Consider the following 22,229-nt stretch of genomic DNA (forward strand, 5'->3'; position numbering starts at 1 on the left):
TTACACCAAAGAACCCCATCCTAGTTCAATGCTGAATAGATCGGGAATGACCCCTTAGCACAGGGTCTCCGCAGCCCCCCAGCACCACGTCTGGGGACGGCGAAGGCAGCCCCTGACGCCCTCGCTGGTCGGCTGCAGGCCAGCCGGCCACCCGTCTTGTCTAAACACTCTCAGATACTCGTCTAAACACTCCAGGTATTTAAAAGGGCAAAAGTAGAGCTTGTTGGGGAAAGGGGAGGATCCGAGTTTACATTTTTGGAAACATGGTTTTGATCTATCGCCATTCTATGAAAACACGACCACTTACGCACAGTCTAGCTGGCCGGATTCTATACAGGCTACTTTCCTCTGCGCCCTCAAATCTACAACCCGGTTTTACGTGTAGCATCTTTGGAAAGGGACTTCATCCTCCAAGCTTATTTAAGTGCTTAGCAGTTACTTTAGGAGGAAAGTGGGTTAAAGACAGTTACGAACATTCAAAAGGCTCCACGTGCAGCTACTGCTGAACTGGGCAGTGGCGAAAGCAGCCGGGAACCGGGACGGCACCTGCACGGGACTGTGCCAACGCACACGGCTCCCGTCACCGGGCCAAGCCCCGGTTTCTGAAGTTGGGAGCCCTTCCAACGACATCGCAAGGGTGAACTGTCATTGTCTGCACTTCGCAGACGAAAAATATCATTAAATTTCATCTGTTAAAAATATCTGAACTTGAAATTAATTCACGTGCCAAACTATTTTATCTTGAATATTTTGAAAGAAAAAAAATTAATCACATTTCCTAACTTCATTTTCTATTTAGTTATTCCAAAGCAGATACACTATGATAAGATGGTTCTAAAAATACAGTTCTCTATCCTCAAAACCCTGGTTATAGATGAGGCTAGAAATCTCTTTTCTAAGAAAAATTTTTAATCAACCAGTACAATATAAAGATCAACCTGTATCCCACAAACATTCAAGTGAAATTATGTCTTTTTAAAACCTTGTATTTTTAAGGAATGTTTTTGCAAAGAAGCAGCTTTCATAATTAGGGAGTAAATAAAAATAATACATAAATGTCTTGTGTTTGCCTGCTAAGAAATTGAGAGAAGACACAAAATGGAATTATTGATAGATTTTTTTTTTCTTTAACCAAAATAAAAGTAGGCTTTAGATTCACCTGTTAAGGCCTTAAATAGGCAATTAACCAATACATTTCACTAAACTATGCTTTCTATACAATTAAGAATTAAACAACCCCCTTTTAAAGATGTCCTGAGATGACATTTAATGCTAAAAGTAAAATAAATAACCCAGCAAGAACAAAAATTTAAAATTTCAACTTTGGGGATATTTGTTCACCAAAATTAATCAACATTTCTAAAATATTTTAATACAAAATTATAAAAGAAAAAGTGCATTAAAAGCAGAAACTTTAAAACTCCAGCACAATTACAATTATTCTGAATATACTGACTACAGCCAGGTATACACACTGACATTCAAGGAAACCTCAGGATTTATAATAAGTCCAGTATCACAAGAATAAGTCAAATAAGGCTTTTTTTTTTCCTTAAAAAAATATACAATACACAAAGCAGTTTGAAAAAAAAGTAATATTATTTAACAGTTTTCTGACTTAAATATTTTCACATAACAAAAGTTTTCATATCAACATCAATATTATTTATATACATATGCCTAAAGTGAACAAAAAAAAAAAATCAAAAGATGCCCTTTCAAAATAACAGTGAAATGTCTGTTTCTTTAGGAATCTGAAATGAGCCTCTCTCTTAATATACAAAGTCCATACAATATTTATAATAAAACTACTCTCTTCTGAAGTAAAGGAGGCAATGAGAGAAAATAAAGGCAATTATTTTTCAGGAGAAAAAAATAAAACCCAGCTTTACATTACAATGAAAAAGCTATCCATTTATCAATAAAATGAATACAATACTGATCTGAAGTGCTCGCAGGGAGGTGGGACTCGGATGCTCTTTCTGCAGTTGGGACTAGTGCTTATATTTACAAAATATACTGTTCAGCCACACAGAGGCCCATATATCTGTCTATGTACATATGTATTTATATATAGAACATATAAATAATTTCAAAGGAAAATTAACATGAAGTAAAGAACCTTCCGTCTTTGGAATGCTGCAGGAACGACGTGCACGCACTCTGCCCCAGCACGGGTCAGATTTGGTTTGGGACATATTTAATGTGGCACCATTGATGATATTATAGAATTCCCTGAAATAAAAAAATACATCTGTTTGTGCATGAAGAGAAAATCATGGGGTTGTTATGGATTCTTATCCTTAAACTACAAATATGCTTCTCATTTACTGAGGTGGAAAGGGCCACAGTTACTTGTTCCTAGGAGACAATTCTGTCATTTCCTATTTGCAATGTATGGCTTGTGCTTCTGCAATAATCTAACCCATGGACCTGAACACACATTCACGCGTAAGTTGTCACCATCCTGTGAGGACAGTGTAACCCTTATTTGTGAGTCAGGTTTACACGATTCCCTATGTTGATGCCCCCAGATACTGCATTCTTGGAACTAATGATTAGATATCTGTAAAGGAGAGAGAATTGGTCCAGCCATCTCTCAAGGTATTAATTATATTAACTTATAGTGACTAAAAAGAGTCGATTTCTACTAATTTTCAAAATGCACAGAGAATAACGTGGAAAACACTTCCCTGTGTGTTATGACTTTTTTTTCTGAGCTTCATGCACCTCTTATGTTTGTTTTGTAAGCTATGCTTCTTATAACAGAAAGCACGAAGGAAAATCTTACATACTTTTCCGTGTTAATGTCTGTCTTTGCTAATACAAAGAAATCACACTACAATGATAGTAAGATCCAGTTAATGTCTCTGTTAACTAGATACACTGGCCGTGGAGAAGATGAAACTGCCTATTGTAGTACCTGAGTTCAGTGATTTGTAGACAAATGAGAATAACGCGTTTACATTTTTCCCAGTTTTTTTCCTATAAGTCTCTGAAAGACAATGATTCTTTAGATAATTCTATAGCTACAAAACTACTGTGGTAACGTTTTTAACACTTGAAGCTGTAAAGCAGAAGTTCCAAGTGCTTTGTTCTTCGCAAACTGTAACATCAGATGCGCTGCTGAGGGCGCACTCTCGGCCGGCATCAGAACACGTTGGTGAGGGTCTGCCACTCGCCGGCCGCCTCCTGCACCACCTCCTCCAGGTGCAGCGTGCGGCTCAGCTCCTCGCCGTCCTGCTCCGGGTGGCCGGCAGACTCCTGCAAAGCTCCTGTCATGCAGCAGGGAAAACAGAGTCTCAGACCTTCAGCAGCACAACATGACTCACATCTAATAAACAAAGACTTCTTGAGCTAAGCACTGTGCCGATTTCCATCAGTCTCTGATTCTTTGTTTGTTTAAAAGGCACTATTTATACCTATTCTGACTAACAGGCTTGCTGTGAAAATTCAGTGAAATTACTTATGTGGTGTTGCTTAGCAAACAATAAAGCACTGTGCAATTATTGTCAAAAATATTCCCACTGCTTGAATCTGCACCTGACCACCACGTGGAGGGGTGTATATGTTACATAAATGGAATTTGTGTGTCCAATGACACGTAAATTATATACAACAATGGACACATTATAATATATGTTAGCTGTAACAAATGAAGTACAATTGGTAGAATTAATAGAAAGGGACAGGCAGAATATCAAGGTGAGGAAAACAGTGACCTTTTATAAATCCCCACAGAATAACCATACATGGGCTAAAAGTAACTTACAATTTAGAATACAATAAACTGAGAGGGACAATTAAAAAAATAATAAATAAAGACTTCTGGGTGAACAGAGACAAGAAGTTTCTGAATTGATCTGTTTTCCATGCCAACAAAAAAGGAATGCTTGAGCCCCAGGTTACATCATCTGTCAGCAGCAGTCACTGTCACGTGAGTATGACATATGAGAGAACCTGCTAGACACCCGCAGCCATAAAGGTCGTATTAATACAACCTCAGTGATAAGCAACTGATGATTCATGTCGACACGCATAATTTCTCTAGTGGGAAGTAAAGCAGGAGGCACTAGAGTGTAGATGTTAAAGAGAAAAATTATCCTTTTTTCCTTCCTCAAAAACTCCCCACAATATGAAGCTGTACCCCTTGGGTTCCCGACACCCCTAGAAGCCACACCCCTTGTGCACGAAGGCCTGTCTAATGTCACTTACGGAGCACTCCCAGGGCTCTGCTCAGAGTTTATATTTCTAACTCCTGTGCACAGCTGAGCAGCCTGGTCTAGGTAATCTGTTCTCAGTCCTTCCTTAAATAGGGACGGACGGTACTGCCAGATTCCGCGTAGGAAACAAAGAGAATCAAGAGACAAAAGAGACAGGCAGCGCTCATACCCCGACACCCCTATTCTGACGGCAGGAATGTCGGCGAATCAACAAAGAGAAGCCAAGGCCTGTCTGTAGTTTCTGCAGCGTCCACAGGACGTGGTGGCAACGCTGGGCCAGACTCTGCCGCTTCTGCGCAGACGCCAGGCTGACCCTGACTCCGGCACTCGGTGCCCCCAAGCACTGAAACAGCCCTGAAACCCACGCTGCAGGGATGGGGGCTTCGGGAAATGCTGCTGAGACAGACGGCACTGTGGTTCCGGGCTGCTGACCGCTCCCTACAGAGAGCCCTGGCCAGGGAGGAAGCAGCTGCTCAGAAATGCTGCCTGTGCCCAGGCGCAGGGTGGCCACCTTGCTCCCAGTAAGCTTCTGTATTATTGCCAGAATAAACCAGAAATTTAACTTAATCAAATTCTGAGTGGGCTGGGAAAGAGGGACAGCCCGAAGACAACCCCGAAGACTGTGTACACTAAGTGTTAAAGCAGCAGAAGCACAGGCTTCCAGGCCATGAAACTGAGGCTACCACACACGGTACAATGAACAATCACTGTGTGAACCGGGCGCCAGGCAGGTCCACGCCATCCAAGAGCACACACTCTTGGGCGAAGTGTGCTGCTCACCTGTGTAGCTGTGCGCCCGTTTCATGTGCAGCTTCATGTTGCTCTTCTGTGTGAATCCCATGACGCAGTAGTCACACTTGTAGGGCCTCTCTCCCGTGTGCTTCTTCATGTGCACCTGCAGCGCGCTCTTCTGGTTGAAGGCCTTCTCGCAAAGGGTGCAGTGGAACGGCCGCTCGCCTGCGCACAAAGAGCCGCGCGTCAGTGCCTCTGAGAAGACTGTGTCTCACCAGCACATACGAAAAAACTCTCAACAAATATGCAATTTTTTAGAAGATCATCGTGATGCTCTTCTTGTTGGAATCACTCGTACTGCTATTCGACAGGACTCCAAGGAAGTCACTCCAGGTCAAGTCACAAAACTGTAATCAAAAGCTACTGAAAGCCATGGAAGCATCCAGAAATAAAAGTTGAGCGTCTACGGCTCAAACAGAATGCTTCCAACATATTTGGGGCAGCAAAGCAGAAAGACATTGAAGACATGAGAATACTAAATCCACTTAATAAAAACTATGATTTATTTAATATTTTTAAAGTGCTACTTAATTGCTTTCAAGGTAACACAGAAACCGACAAGTGCACAGAAGACCTCCGGAGTCTGGAGTCTGCTGGGAGCGGCCTGGACGAGCCCAGGGCAGACTAGGCACCAGCTCTTCTGTGTCCCCGCCTCCCCTTGGCTGCCTCTCACTGTCGGGCTGGTCCCTGCCCCAGGAGCCCTCCTGGATCACACATAAGCATGTCGCCCCCGCGTGCTCTGAAAGCATCTGCTCCTTCTCCACACAGGTTCTCACGTCTGTCATGCTTACGTCTGTCTCCCTCCCACATAGTGTCTACAACCAATGAGGTTTCACCCTAGCATGCCTATGTAGGCAAGGTCCCCAAAACAGCCCAGGCTTCATGCCCTAATCCTCAGGACTGTGACTGCCCTGACGGCATGTCGTGTTACATGAGTAATCATGGCTATTCGCAGGGGGCTTTGGGAGAGAAGGGAAATTAGCCAGGTGGGCCCAGTCTAACCCGAGAGCCCTTTAACGGCAGCTTCTCCGGCTGGCAGCTGTCCTACCACCCCCAGGAGCTGGACGCTGCTGACGCCCTGGGCAAGCCTGGAAGCAGATTCCCCCCAGAGCTGAGAATGGGCAAGCCCGTCTGGTCTTTGACCCGAAGTACTATGAGATGGCCAATGGCGGCCGTGTGAAGCTGCCAAGTTTGTGGCAACTTGTTAAGGAACAAAAGAAAACAAATACCATGCCCCACCCCTTCCTGCTTTTTAAATCTCAGTCAACTGAGTATGATTTAAATGTCTGGTTCCCAAACCCTCAGAGGTCAGGCAGGGCTTGTGAGAAAGCCCGAGAGGCTGCAGGAAAGAGCCCAGCGAGCTGACTGATCGCAAGAGAAAAGGACTGAGAAGCTTCACAGGTACACAGACAACTGAACAGGAGCCACCGCAGAGCTCAGGCCACTGGCTGGAGTCTCACACGTCTGCATCATCAGGACCTGAGAGTTTGAGAAACGGTTCAATCCCTTCCATGTGCTCTAAGAGCATAGAGAAGGACGTAGAATACTTAACCAGTATTTCCACCAAAAAGATTAAAACATGACAAAATGCTCACCCACCAATGAATATAAGATGGCATAAGGTAATCTAGTTAAAAAATAGGCTATCAAGTTGAGTGTTTTCCTACCAGAACATCTTTTAAAATATTGCCCAAAGTTTAACATCAGTCTTCATGATACACAAAACTATAAAAGATATGACATATCAGATGTTAATGCCGTATCATGTGGAATTACAAATAAAAGAGAAAGATTCAGAAATAGGATTACAAATAGTAATTTAAAAATCAAATGAAAATACCAAAATGTTAAATGGTGCACAGTTTGATCAGCAGAGAAACTGGAATGGAAATATTCACATTATAACCAGAGACATGTATTATTAAATCACTCCGTTTTTAGAAATATTACAGAAATATTTCACAAAGCATACAAACAGACCTTAAGATAATGATAACACAGCAAATCTAGCTAAATATAGATGAATAGAATTCTTGTTTTACGGTGACCTGTAAATCTCTGGGCCGAGACTGAAGACCATGGTGTGGAATCCCGTTCTCTCATCAACGCCAGGCTACTTCAAACAGCGACACGACAAACGCACGGCACCCCCCACTAGCTGTGTTACCTGTGTGAATGCGGCTGTGGCGTTCCAGCTGGCTTGGCTTGGCAAACGCCTTTTCACAAGTGTCGCACTTGAACACTCTCGGTTTCTGAGAGCTCAGAGATGGGCCGGCTTGGTGCGTCTGCATGTGCTCCTGGCAGAGACAACACAGAGACGAGGAAGCGCTTAAGATCAAAACAGAACCTTAGAGACTCAAAATGGCAAAGGAAAAACAAATCACAAAAACTCAAGCTTCTTGAGGGTGGAGCCATCATCTCTGGGACCACTTTCTTTGCACACAGCAGGCACCACTGTCTGCTGAACTGACAGGAGCACAGAGGTAGTCTCTGGAGGAGCAGCCTGCTCAGGGGACTAGGGCTTTGCAGAAGACTGGGGCAGAGAGGAGGCAGCGACTGCCTCGTGGGCCTGCCTCCCAGGACACAGGGGCTTGGCCCTTCTCTTCTGGGCCGGGGACGGCACTGACGGTTTCCTTGTGGGGCTGGTGGCCCTGGACGAGTAGGTGCAGGAGCTGGGTGGAGACCAGAGGGCATCCACCTGCCTCTAACGGCTGAGCAGGGCATGCTGTATCTCTCTCCCATTGCTTCCTTAGTGACCTGAGGGGACGGGCCCCGCACTGACCCCCGGAGAGAGGGGCTCTGCCTTCGAAACCCAAACCTACCCATTTTCTTCCCGTCTGCCCCCTCCCTGCCCAGTCAGGATGATGCTACTTAGAGTCTTTGCAAGTCTACAGGGACTACAACTTTGGTTCCGATCTATTCATCCTACACAACAAGTCTACTGCAACTAAAACAATCCAGGAAATGTATTTGCAACCCTTGGGTGTTCCCTTAAAACACAGAGACGTGTATCCGTCAGGTCTCCTATTCCCTGACGTTTATCAAACCTCAGCATCTGCACCTCTAGCCGTAGCGCACAGCTGGAGTACTGCAGGCCTCACAGGGGCCTACCTTGAGGTGTGTGGCGCGCTTGAACGCCTTCCTGCACACGTGGCAGCCATGGATGCGCTCCTTGCCGTGGACCTCCTTGCTGTGGTGCATGAGCACCGCGGCCGACGAGAAGGCTCGCTCACACTCCAAGCACTGGTGTGCCCGGCCCTCCTTCTCAGGCTGGCCGCCCTGGGCCAGGTTCCCGGAGATGTCGGCTACCTAGAGCGAGACAGGAATTCTGTGACTCTCCTCAGACATTACCAGACTGGCGCAGTTTGTGAACTGACAGACCACCACCCTGTAACAGGCATGTGCCCACGTGGATGTACTGAGCCCATGCTGCACGCAGACCAGAACGCACGCAGCTGTCTGGGGTTACTCAAACGTACTGGCTACAGTAAGATTTAGACAACACGATAGTGGTCATGAGTGAGCTATGCAGCCAAACTGACTGACCAGCTCCAACATTACTGTCCCGGCCACTCTGGGTTAGTACTTAGCCACTTTGGGCCTGTCTCCTCATCTGACAAAAAACAACTCACACCTACCTGTCAGGTTGGTAAAGGCTAAGTCAGGTAATACAAAGGTGCTGAGAACAGTACCCGGCACATAGAAAGCACATAAAATACAGGAATTAAGTAAGGTGTGCCTTGGCATTGAACTAGGAACTCTCTGAAACACATGACACTAATCAGGTTTCACTACAAAAGCATCATAACAAAGAGAGTTTAAAAATAATGATCAAGAAGTCAATGCTTTTTCTGTCTAGCAATCAATGTGTGCAATGAACAGTCAACTCATTAGGCCTGGGGTGTTCAAACCCCACACACGCCAAAGTACCCCTGACCAGCTCGCAGGACATAAACCACAAAGCCCTGAAATATCCTGGCAGATGAGAGTGTATTTCAATACCCAGGACCTTGGGTATGCCAGAGAGTTTGTGCTAACGATGTGATTCACAGTGAACACCGGTTTTTGTTTCACCTGGGTCGTGGGCCAGCCACACTGCACCAGTTTGGCCTGGCGGTGGGGGCTGGAGACCGTGTGGCAAAAGCCAGCCTCACAGGCACTCCACGCTGGACACCAGGGCTCCGCTGAGCAGCGCTCCTGGGAGAGCCAGCGCTGTTCGCGTGACTCCACGGGGAGAAGACACCGATGGGTGCGCCCGGGGCTCTCCCCACCCCATCCCGTGTGCCTTTTCTTTTGTTGGTTCTAATCTATACCTTCCACTGTAACCACGAGTACAAACTATAACCATGAGTATAAATTATAACCATGAGTATAAATTATAACCATGAGTATAAAAACTATAACCGTGAGTATGAATTACAACCACGAGTCCACCAGATTTTTCTGAGTCCGGTGAGACCCTGTAGTGAATCCTCAGACCCGAGCGTGGTGGGCAGACACAAGTTGTTAAAGTTATACAAACTGCAATTCAGCTAGACAAGCCCTGGTTACTCAGGCCAAGCTGGGTGAAACCCCAGTACTGGTTATGTCTAGTTTCTTTATGAGAAAGTCCTTATCCTACTGAAAAACCAGTAAGTAATTACTCTGAAAACTCATTCGCTAAAAATGCTTAAGACTAAAGTTTACTATTTCCTGACTTCAGAGACTATCGTCTGTGCTTTAATTTTGACTCTAGAAAATTTTAACGAAAGAGTTTTTAGACTTTTCTATATTTAGACTATCATTAACTAACATTTTTGGCCCCCAAAAACATGCATTTTAAGAAAAAAGACTAGTCCAATGACAAATAGGTCTTATACACACACCTATCCAAGTGTATGTGAAAAAATGTCACGAGACAACAGAATCAGCAAGGACATTACAAGAAAATCTGCAAAACTAACTAAATGCAAGTAAACGGCTGTGTGAAGTCTGATCAGTGAGCAAATGCAAGATATTAACAGATTTAAAACTAGACTTGCACGTCATCAATGCTCCATCTAACTCTGTGGTACTAAAGCCTCATGCCCTAAAAAACGAGACCTGGAATGAGTAAACTCTCGCGTCTGTCCTTGCTCGTGCCCACTCAGGGGGCCCCCACAGCCCTCTCCCCAATCCCCTCCACACTAGAGCTCATGAGTATGAGCCCCCATACCTGGTAGGCTATTTCTTCACAAGGAGCAGCTGGCGACTGCGGGGTGTGGCTCACCAGGATGACTTGCGGGGAGCCCGCTCCACCTCGTCCCGAGAGAGGGGGGTCTGCGAGCAACGCTGGGAACTGCTGGCCCTGGCGGAAGACCATTATTATTTTAGGAGTAGTGACGTAAGCAGAGCGAGACATAATTTAAGAGATTTTGTCATGGTGCAGCCACTTTGGGAAACAAGCTGGTAGCTCCTTTAACAGTTAACCACAGAACCACCGTTTAACCCAGGAACTCGAAAGAAATGAAAACCGATGTCCACTTGAAGCCCTGTGCACATGTACACAGCAGCACAACTGCCACCACCAAAGACGGGACCAGCCCCAACGTCCACCTGCTGGTGAACTTGTAAATCAACCATCGGACTTGGGAACATTGTCTGGCAACAGAAAGGCATGAGTTGGTACTACCAGAACAGGCACAGCATGGAGGAACTTCACAAGACTATGCTACATGAAAGAGAAAACAGTCACAGAAGACCACATGTTATATGATTCCATTTGTATGGAATGTCCAAAAAAGAGAAATCCACAGAGACAAGGAGGGCGCCAGTGGCTGCCAGGGCTGGGGGCAAAGGAGCCTGCAGTGAGGGGAACATGGAGCCACTGCTAATGGGTCTGGGTTTCTTTGGGACTTAAGGAACTCTCTAGAGTTCCTTAACAATATCTGAGAGCACAACAAAGTGACTGTAGTCAACAGTAAGTCAGAATGTACTTTAAAATAACAAAAAGAGTGGAACTGGAATGTTCCTAACACAAAGAAATGACAAATCCTTGAGGTGACAGATACCTCAATTACCCTGATTTGATTAATACACATTGTATGACTGTACCAAAACATCACATGTACCCTATAAATATATACAGCTATTATGTATCCATAACAATTAACGGTAAAAAATTTAAAAAAAAGAAAAATATTAAAAATAAATAGGTGAACTTCTGGCATGTCAATTATATCTCAAAAGTTTCTGTGCGTATATATATATAAAAAGTTTACTTGTTTTAAAAAAAACATGCAGTTTTGCTCTGCTCTACAAAACCACTATAAGTCTTTTACTGCTCCTGCACACCCTCAGTGTGGAATGACTCTGAGCAACAGAGAGGGGTAACAAGGACGGGAGGGTGAAGGGGAGGGGAGAGAAAAGAATGTACTACAAATGCTGAATTTACATAAATAACTCAGCATACAACCTCACTTGCTAAAATCAGTGCTGATTCTGGACATACTTTACACACAGTTAAAAGTGCAGCTGATCACACAGAACGCGGCTGATGTCACGGGCACCCTGTGGTTTACGGTGAGACATGTTTCTCAATGTTGTAGAAGAACTACACAAGCTGAGCCCCCAACAGGGAAGATGAGAACTGAGGAGAGGTCAGGAAGGAGAAACAGGACTGAGCTGGCATTTAGTAAACTTCATCCATCAGAGGACTTTAGGTCCCTTTATTACGGGAAAGACACTACCTAAGGCAAGTAGCAAAATAGAGCCAAAAAAGTTACAAAGTCATCATCAGAGATTCTAGAAAAGAGAGCTCCTTAAACTGATTTAGATTATTTACTTCCCTTATGCACCTTTTTAAGAAAGTGAAATTAGGCATCTCCATACACCAGCCTAATTTTTTCCATAAATATAGACTAAGAAAAATCCTTACCTACATTAATAAAGCTTTATGTTCACTTATCCCTCTTATGCAGGGAAGTTCATTGACTACTGCTATTTTCAAGTGCCAGGTACTTTAATCAGCCCATTTATTTCTTTTTGTTGTTGCTGTGATTGCCCTTGGGGTCTTCTTCATAAATTCTCTGCCTAGGCCGATATGTATATGAGTTTTTCCAACCTCTTCTTCTAGAATGCTTATAGTTTCATTCCTCATGAGTTGATTTTTGTGAGGGGTGAGAGGTACGGATCCTGTTTCAGTCTTCTACATGTGGCTATCCAATTTTCCCAGCACCATTTATCGAATAAGGAATTCTTTTCCCCAGTGTACATTTTTGTCTGCTTTGTCAAGGATCAGATGGCAATATGAGGGTGGTTTTATATCAGGGTTCTCTGTTCTGATCCATTGCTCTATGTCTCTGTTCTTATGCCAGTACCATGCTGTGTTGGTTACTGTAGCCTTGTAGTATAGCTTTAAGTCTGGTAAAGTGATGCCTCTTGATTTGTTCTTACTGCTTAAGGTTGCACCAGCTATTCGGGATCTTCTCTGGTTCCATACGAAGCATAAAATTATTTTTTCTAGATCTGCAAAAAATGACATTGGTATTTTCATGGAGATTGCACTGAATGTGTAAATCACTTTGGGCAGTATAGACATTTTATTAATAATAATGTTGATTCTGACGATCCATGAGCATATGCTTTTTCATTTGTTTACATCCTCTGTGATTTCCTTCCTCAGTGTTTTGTAGTTCTCCCTGTAGAGGTCTTCCCCCCTTGGTTAAATATATTCCTGGGTATTTTATTTTTTTTGTTGCTATTATCAAAGGTATTGAATCTTTGATTTGATTCTCAACTTGACTGTTACTGGTGTACAGGAATGCTACAAATTTGTGTACATTGATTTTGTAACCCGAGACTTTGTTGAATTTATTTAGCAATTCCAGGAGTCTCTTGGCAGAATCTTTGGGGTTTTCTAGGTATAAGATCATATCATCAGCAAAGAGCGATAGTTTAACTTCTTCTTTCCCCACTTGGATACCCCTTGATTTCCTTCTCTTGTCTGACTGCTCTGGCAAGGACTTCCGGTACTATGTTGAACAGAAGTGGTAACAGTGGGCAGCCTTGTCTGGTTCCAGTTCTAGGCAGAAATGCTCTCAATTTTTTCCTGTTCAGTATTATGTTGGCTGTGGGTTTGTCATATATGGCTTTTATAATATTGAGGTATGTTCCATCCTATTTTGTTAAGAGTTGTTATCATAAAAGGGTACCGAATTTTATCAAATGCTTTTTCTGTGTCTATCAAGAGGATCGTATGGTTTTTGTTTTTCCTTCTATTTATGTGGTGAATCACATTTAATTATTTTCGTATGCTGAACCATCCTTCCATCTCTGGAATGAAGCCCACTTGATTGTGGTGGATTATTTTTTTGATGTGCAGTTGAATTTGGTTTGCTACGATTTTATTGAGAATGTTTGCCTCTATAGTCATAAGAGAAATTGGTCTGTAGTTTTCTTGTTGTGTCCTTTCCTGGCGTTGGAGCAGCCTGGCCATCCGTCAACCCCCCCACACCCATGCTGCCCACAGCCACCAGTATTGTGGTGTGCCAGGGTCATCGCTGCCAGGGCCACTACAGCCCTTCCTGGAGAACCTCCCTGTGCAGCACGCCCTCCTGGGCCCAGCCCGCCCCCCGCCCACGGGCTGTCGTGGGCGCCGCAGCCGCAGGCTCTGCAAGGGCAGCGCCGGCATCTTAGCAAAGGTTCACAGACTTCACAGCCCTAACCTGCTTCATACTGAGAACCGCTCACTGAACTTTCGCTTGAATTATAATGAAAAATTCTCAAAGTGATATAAGTCACCATACAGAAAACGCACTCTCATCATCACTGCAACGTACACTTTAATTTTCACTTCTTGACCACTTTTTTAACTACCATAGTTAAAGTTATACAGTGAGAAACGCACCAAGGACCCTGAGAGCTGACTGACGGAGCATCGGGACAAAGGCCACTCCCAGACGGGACAGCTGGGGCAGCAGGAAGCCTATTGTACCCTTGGGCTTCCCCAGAGAACTGGGCATGAAGGTTCCATTCACTGCTGTACCATTTAAATATAAAAACAGTATCTTGGCACCAAATCAAAAGGTAGGTAAGAGAAATTCATTCTCAGTTAGTTTGCAGAGTCCTGTACCTGGATTTGAGGTGGTTCTCTAAATGGAAAGCAAGTGAAAGTATCTCACTCCCCACCCAGCCCTGGGCCGCAGGTGGTCCCAACTCAGCCTGTGATGTGGGAAGGAGGGTGGGAAAGCAGGAAGCCCGGCCAGCCCACCCTGAAACCACCCAGCCTCCTGCATCTGGAAAAATACTCCAGTCGTTTACACCCTGAGATAACTACTTTGGTTCCAACTGTAATTTTAAAATACATGACTAATTCTTAATATTTAGAAGGTTCATAATAATGTTGTGACAAACAGGTATTGAGTAACATATAAGAGCAAGTAAATGCGCATTAAAATATGTAAACAATTATTCACCACACAAAGCTCAGGAAGGAGTGCAGCTGAATAACCTGCGACATGGTTTGCTCCTGGTGCCAGACACGGCCTGTCACGGGCTGGCCGGCAGATCCATGGGAGCAGTGGCGGGGCCGTGGGGGCTGCTCCACCAGGTGCCGGCTGGTCAGTGCACATGGCCCTCGCTGGCAGTGCCTGTGTCACCTCAGGAAAGGCGGCAGCTGTTCTGGGGGCACCTGGGGGGATCGGGAAAGGGCTGTTTGCCGAGGGCGTGTGAGCATCGCACACCGACGGGAGCTGCCTGCGCACCGCCTGGGCGCACAGCAGAGGAGACGCCGCTGTGTCCCGAAGGAGGAGCACTTGAGCTTGGAAGGGCTGATTTCTCCAGCACGTGGCTGTGACAGGATTAGGACCAATCTTGCTCTAGATGCCAAAATCCTAACTGGTTTTTTTTTTTTTCATATAGTCAGCCTACACAGTAGACAGGACTATCAGAAAGTGCTTAATTTTCATTATAATTAATCATAATTCATCATTATGATTTTTCTAATTAAACCCTGAAAAGTTTCCTAGCATCTCAGCTCAAGACATCATATAAAAATGTGTATTTCAGACCTTCCAGACAGCTGAACATGTGGAGGTTCTGCAAGGTGGCACCGAGGGAAGGCGCCTACTGGTCCTGCGCATCTGTTCATCTGCAGCCTCTATACTGCCCTTCGTAACCAACCTCTGACATGGCTTGTCTACCAGGCGATTCATCCAAGAACCTGAGTGATCAAGGGCAGGAAAATTCCCATACTACTTATGGAAACCTTGAATACAATATAATGCCCCTCAACAAAGCTTATTTTCAAAACTAAATACCATACAGCCATTTGAAAAGTTCTGCATTGCTAACATCATTGGTAGGGGAAAATGTTCACAGTACAGTACGAGGCAAAAAGTTTACACGATGTATACATGAACTTATCTCTGTAAGAATTTAGAACTATGCACCTGTATGTGTGTGTGTGTGTATGTATACGTGCACACATACACACAAAGGTTTAGAAAGATATGTACGTTAAAATGTTAACTGTAGTTCTGTTTGGTTGGTGGGATTAAAGGTTTGGTTTTTTTTTTTTTTTTACTTTATTTTTAATATTTTTCTGGACTGTGAATTTTCTTTTTTCCCCTTTTTACACTTAACATATTACTTTTTTAATCAGGAAAAAAGCCACTTCGCTTTTGTAAAACAAATTCAGAATATACTTAGGAAAGAATAAATTAACAAAGTTTGCAAAGATTACTTGCTGAAAGGGTCCTTCCGTTCCTGCCTCGAGGCACTTGCCTGAGAAGTGATGTTGAGTGTGACCGTGTCCAGGCCCCCGGACAGCATGCCCTGCGTGTCGGCCAGGGTCAGCGTGACGCTGGCATCTCCCCCCACGCCTGACGAAGACATGACCAGGTTCTGAGTCGAGATGGCCGACGGAGACAGCGGCGTTGTGGAAGGAAGGCCTCCACTCGTAGTATTAAGTTCTACAAAAGAGGGCACATAGTGGGTCAGCGGAAAAGCCCCAGACGTCAAATTTTAAGGGCAAGGGAAGAACGGTTTTCACAAAGGAGCTAATCCGCAGTAACGAGCATCTCCATTGCCCGAGCTTTTGAAATTGCATGAAGAAAATCACCGACTCTTTCATTCCAATTTTATGATAAGGCTTTTCTTAGTTTTTAAATATCTTTACGTGTGAGTATACTCTGCGTCTTCACAATAATACAGAGAAAAACCAGCGAAAGAAGAGTGAAGATGTGACCACCCAGCCCCAGGCACTGCTGCTCCTGTAGAATGAAAACTCAGACGAGAATTTCCAGGACACTGTCCCTACCCAGGACTAAAGAGACCACTGAAGAAAGGAATCAAACGTGATCCACTGAGCGATGACAAATTCCAAAGTTTAGGGCATGAAGCTGACTATCTCCATTCACTTCCTGTTTCATCACCCTTACTCTCCACTTCTGCTGAAACGCAGGCAATCAAAATAAACCTCACAAAATCCTTTAAATATTAATTTATCCAGCGAGACATCTTAATTTTCTTCAGAAAAAAACAACAAAAGTTGTAAATATTTTCCCCTGGTAGCCAATGACTAGAGAAGGGAAGATACCTGGGACAGAATCTGGCAAGAAAAGCCTTTTCTTCTACGAAACAGACACCCATGCACCCACTGGGCACATGAGACCGGCTGAGAAGGGGTTGTCAAAGTCCTGCACTGGGCACCAGCAAGAGCAATCTTTAAAGCACAAACACACAGGCACATACAGGTGTGCACCCTTCATTCTCACAATCCATCCATCCATTCGCCTAACGAGTGTACACCTCATCCACTTCCCTCGGCCACTATGCCAGATGCTAAGGGTACCAAGATGACAACTAAACGATAAAGCCAAAAAGCTATTTCTTGATCATGTTTAAAAACTAAACAAAACTAACTCCTGTCGATACTTGGCCGTGACTTGGGTCATGTCAGCCCAGAGCCAGGGGCCACCAGGAAACCAGGTTACTTACTTGTAACTGGAGTCCTCCAAACACAACGCCTCCACAGATCCACACTCCTGGAGTCCCACACTGTGCTGCTCAGACCTGGAACCTTCAAAAGCAGTAGAACCATTAGGAGGCGAGGACTCTCTGCTCGGACTCCAGCTACGTCACACCCCCCCGCCGGCTCTGGCGTCCTGCCCAGAGGAGGCTCCTCGGACGTGCCGGGCAGGACAGCGAGGCGTGTGGATTTGTGGAGGGCGTCTGCGTGCCCCGAGTCTCCAGGTACCAGTACAGCAGGCGACCTCGCCTCTTCCCCACGTCCCCCACACGGTCGTGCGCTTGCAGACTAACACGCGGGCTGATTTTAACATGAGCCGGCCCCGTGGAGGGGGAGAAGAGCAGCCGCGTGGACTGCCACTCAGTCAAAATCGGGAGGAGAGGCGGGAGGGGAAGCCTATCCTTGTCCACGCACAGCAGCCGTCAAAGCGCCCAGAGGAGGGATAGGGACGAGACGCACGTCCCCCGAGTCTCACACAGGACCGTGCCTGGAAAGAACCGAAGCAAAGCTACCATCCTAACTCCTGAACAAAGGAGCCAAACGCCTTCTCCACACCCTTCCCACTGGTAAAATAATTCCGACTCTCTAGTGATTACTAACGAGTCAAAAGGTCCCAGGACTGTGCCACATGAGAAATCTAAAAAAGAAAACAGAAGCCGGTGTGTCATTTAATTAAAGTGAATCCTCACACAAAGTTCGGTGAAAACACTAGACAACTTCAGATGATGCCAGAGTTCATATTTTAACTCAAATGGTGAACCCTTAATTCAACGGATTTTCCACAAAGAGGACGGCACCAGTTCCAGCAGAACTATCCTGAGTACGACTGAGAAGAAAGTGTGACTACGGCAGAAAAACATGGAAACAGCTCCTAATTATGGTAACTGCTCTGAAGGCTACAGTTTTAAATTCAAATTAAATACTCTCAACATGAAAATCAGGATCTAATATTTAAGGGACAGGCTGCAGACTCTAACTTTCGCATCCCACCTCCTCTTCTGAAGCCAGTACAGCCTCCAGGATGCACACAGCAGGCTAAGTCTGCTTCCTTCACGATTCTGACTCAAGAAGGGGATTCTAAAGGATTAACAAACTGTACGCTCACCACATCCAACACTCTTAAATCTTCGTTGGGGTGAGGTTTCACAGCTTCTGAGAAAGCTTATAATTTTATGAGGTTTCATAAGTAGTTTAAAAGATACTAGTTTTTTCCTAAGATTAGCAGAACGGTGGGAAGAGAGGAAGTGGGTGGCGGAGCGGGAGAGAGGCGCCCACCCGACTGCGGGTCCCCAGGTACTGAGACCGTGCCGCGTTGTGACTCTGAAGGGTGCAGACTGCCCCCCTCCATCTCCACGGACACCCGCGGGTGGGAAATGTTAACACTGCTGTGTTAACTAGAAAGCAAGTAACTGTACACAAACCCAGGAGAAAAACACCCTTGCAAAGAAGTAGTAAACAAAGAGCTAGTCTTTACTTCCACTGAGGCAGAACTCAATTTATTCATCAAAATTATCTTAACTTTAAAAAGGGTGGAATAAGGTAAGAACAAAAAGATAATACCAATCTGAGATAAATTCCTTTAACAGTTGTGCTAAATTTCAAGCCCCTATGATGATCTTCCTCTAATATCATCTTCCCCTAATATCATCTTCCTCTGAGAGGGTACTTACATTATATTGGACCATTTTTTGGAGAAACTACTAATATTGTGTCAGATTTTGCAACAGATGCTATCCAGATCAAAATTTGAATTAGCCTTCAACTCCTACATCACACATCTGAACAAAGGCATGTGTTTCTAAATGCATGTGAAATTCTAACTAATGGCCTCACTTTGGTTTATGTGTAAATCCCTAAAAGGCAACACACTTCTTTCAATGCCTTCAATTAAGACCCAAACAGCCACAGGCTGAAAAGTCTTAACCAAACCTTGCTTAATAGAGAATTCAGAAATAACAACAGCCGCAGGCACATTCATTATGCTCTGACATAAAGGACTTGCAAGAGTTTTTATTTCGGTGTTTACCTTAGAGGAGCCAAGTTTAATCTCAAAACAATGTCATTTTAATTTCAATTCTTACTGATGTGGCCTGAGGCTAGATCTGGGACTGACTTGACACTAGATAAATACTGCCCGTTAAGAGGCAATCTCTTGACTGCTACTATAGAGCTGGGATCAGCTACGCAATGGCAACTGGGACTAACGAGATATGCAAACCACCCTAAAAATACCTGCTCCATATCCAAGATTGAGTACGTCAATGCATAAAGAACCTCTTCCTATATATACAAGATTATTCAAAGATGCCAAAGGTATCTGAGAACATAATACAGCTCACTTATCATACAAGATTAATCCTGTACTTAAGCATAGCTGATATTACATTAATACACGAATGTTCTTTAATTATCAGCTCATCTTTTGTTTTACAATGTCAACAAATCCCTTGAAATTCTTTTTCTTCTTTTAATTTAACATCTGGGATATAAGCTAAAGCAACATAAAAGAGACAAATTTTCTTAGCTGGCTCTAAATTAAAAAAAAAAAGTCTAAAAGACTAAACAAAAGAAAAAAATTAAACCAGCAAAACAGGTATGTTGCTGTTTAAAGCAGCATCAGTTGCCTAACACACGGGAGCCTTCTGCACGCTGAGGAAGGCCCTGCTGCCCCGAGAGAACCTGCGCCTGCAGGTGAGATGCTGGCAGGATGCTCCACCAGTACCTGTCTGTGGAGGCAAAGTCACGGGTACAACACGTCCTGACGAACTAGCCAGATCACAAGAATTTCAAGAAACACTGGCAGCCAAAACAGCCTTCGGAGTTCACGTGTTTTCATTCCACCCAATTGTTCCATTCTGTCAGAACATCTTCAGTTTTGAATTAAGTAATCTGCTGCACCAGCAAACATCCAGGATCACCAAAAGCACAAAAAAACACTCCACTTAGAGGAAAACATCTACAGCTCTACTTGTCTCGCCATCAATCTTCCAAGGGCTCACAAGGGTGCCAGGCAGGGCTGCCAGGAAGACACAGGCCCTATGGCTGACGCGGGTCTCCTCCCCAGAGGGCCAGGCTGGGGGCCTTGCACCCCTGTGGCCTCCAGACAGAGCCCGCACACCAGGGACACCCACGCACTCCGGCCCACACACAGGAAGCACATCTCCACACACAACAGGAACCATGCAGACTGGGAACAAGGACAAACTCACAGCCTGGGATTAGAATTCTAGAGATGGTAAGCAAAGACACGCTGCCTAAGCCTTTAAAAAAACAAACACCAACCACGACTTTTAGAAAAAATTTTTAAAAAGTTTGCTATGAGACTGTAATAGTACCTGATATATTTTGGACACCTTACCCATTATAGACTAAATTATAACCTGAATGTACTAGAATGTAGTGAATTATAACATAAAACAAAATTCCCCTTAATTAAAAAATGAAAGAAAACACAATTCCTCTCTGATTTCATATTAATAAGTACTATGATACAGCTTTTTAAAGCCCCAAGTCAAACAAACGGACGGATGGATGGATAAAGGAGAACCAGGTGAGACTGTGGCAGACACGCAACTGTGGCCCAGGAGTTCAGACGTGGCATCTGCTGGGACGTGGTACTCCTGGCTCCCACGGGCTCTCAGCCCACCCCTCAGCAAGCTGGGGGTGGGTGGTGGGCAGCAAGTTCCCCTAAGGCCCCGAGTGGCCCAGGCCTCCTTGCTAACAGGCCTTCTTTGGTTCAGCAAAAGCCCCCACACTCCCGGCAGAACCGCACCACTGGCCGGGTGGTGGGGGACATCGGCCCGATGCGGAGAGCGAGCTCCTCTCTCAGCTGAGCCGAGCTTCTCCAGAAAAGCCGTCCCCACAGGGCCCAGCCCCGTGACCTGCTCTCTCAGCCCTAGCATCTCTCCTACTGATACAGTTGTCATTTTACGTTGATTGTGGACTCTTCAAAAAATGTCTTTTTTGAAGACCCTTGCTTTTTCCTAAAACCCAAAATGCAGGCACCCGTGTTTACTTGGTTCAATATTCCCAGATTTCATACAATTCTTACCACGCAGTACACACTGCAATCTTTTACTGAATAAATGAATTACTGGATAAGAGAGGATTTCAACTAAGCATGAAAAAAAGTCTAAAACAAAAAGAAAAAAGTCTAGCTTTGGGGTATAAATATATCTGAAGACTAATATTTTTTTCTCAAAAATTGATATACAGAGTTGGAAAATAAGGTTCTCTACAAGGTAAAGAGAACTAGGTAGATATGTTATCCTCGACTGTTAATGGTTACTTATGAAACTATAATTTATTTCACTTGTGCTCATTTACTAACTAGTTTATTTTTTATAAGTCTGTACTTCACAATCTTTGACAGCTGCCTTCTCCCCGCTTGGCTATGCCACTGCCAGCTGCTGCCAGCAACTCCCCCCGCAGGGACAGTGCAGGGACAGGAACGAGCTAAGAGACTTCGGTGCTCGGTCAGACAGGGGCAGCTTCGTGAATGCAGCCGGCAAAATGCTCACTGCATAAATATACAATGCCTGTGACACTGAACAAAATTATTGACTTTCATTACTTAAAAAGTAGAATTATCAACTGCTTGATAACTCTAGAGAGCATTCTGCATCCCAGAATCATACACAAGCCACTGATCCTCACGGAGTGCTCCTGCACCTGACAGGACAGGAAGCTGGCACGTCTGCCGTGCTGCGGGACGGCTGGTTCCCTCGTTACTAAGTGCACAGGTCTTTAATTACGATCTCTCGCAACATCTTTCTTGGCTACGTCGTTAGCTGCATACCTGAGGAGTTTAAGGTCGCACTCTGTGAGAGCCGCGGGCCACTGCTTGCTGTTAAGCTGGCCCCTGTGGATTCAGCACTCACTGCCGGTGCCGACAACCCTACACTTCCACTGCGCTCACTACTTCCATCAGAACTGTGCTGAGTGAGGTCATGACCTGAATGGAAATTAATACTGTGATATCTGAAAATAACATTCTAACTTACACATTGGCAAGTGTGTTAAACATGTAATAGCATCCTCAAGGCTTTCATTTTAATACATATAGAAAAAATGAAAATGGGATCACGAAATACATTTCCCTAAATGACAGTATTTGTTCACACATTTTAAGCTATAAAGTATTTTTAAAATACTTCCTAAGAGTTCTACTTTAACTCAGTATCTGGGCACTTAAAATCACATACTTTGCTGAATAAAACTTTCAC

The 22,229-nt window shown here is 44.5% G+C and overlaps 1 protein-coding gene across 1 annotated transcript in view; it reads right to left on the minus strand.

Annotated features, from left to right (window-relative positions):
• Positions 1-2,858: 2,858 nt before the first annotated feature.
• The window catches only part of ZNF236 (zinc finger protein 236), a 103,171-nt gene continuing 83,800 nt past the window's right edge, over positions 2,859-22,229 (minus strand). Inside the window, exons 26-31 of the mRNA XM_069467863.1 lie at positions 15,759-15,946; positions 10,210-10,341; positions 8,127-8,324; positions 7,183-7,312; positions 5,004-5,180; positions 2,859-3,275 (exon numbers count right to left, since the gene is read on the minus strand). Of these exons, the coding sequence (XP_069323964.1) occupies positions 3,151-3,275; positions 5,004-5,180; positions 7,183-7,312; positions 8,127-8,324; positions 10,210-10,341; positions 15,759-15,946 (950 nt within the window). The 3' untranslated portion in view covers positions 2,859-3,150. The remainder of the gene's footprint in view (positions 3,276-5,003; positions 5,181-7,182; positions 7,313-8,126; positions 8,325-10,209; positions 10,342-15,758; positions 15,947-22,229) is intronic.

This window comes from Eulemur rufifrons, chromosome 5 (genome assembly GCF_041146395.1).
Source record: "Eulemur rufifrons isolate Redbay chromosome 5, OSU_ERuf_1, whole genome shotgun sequence".
Classification (NCBI taxonomy): domain Eukaryota; kingdom Metazoa; phylum Chordata; class Mammalia; order Primates; family Lemuridae; genus Eulemur; species Eulemur rufifrons.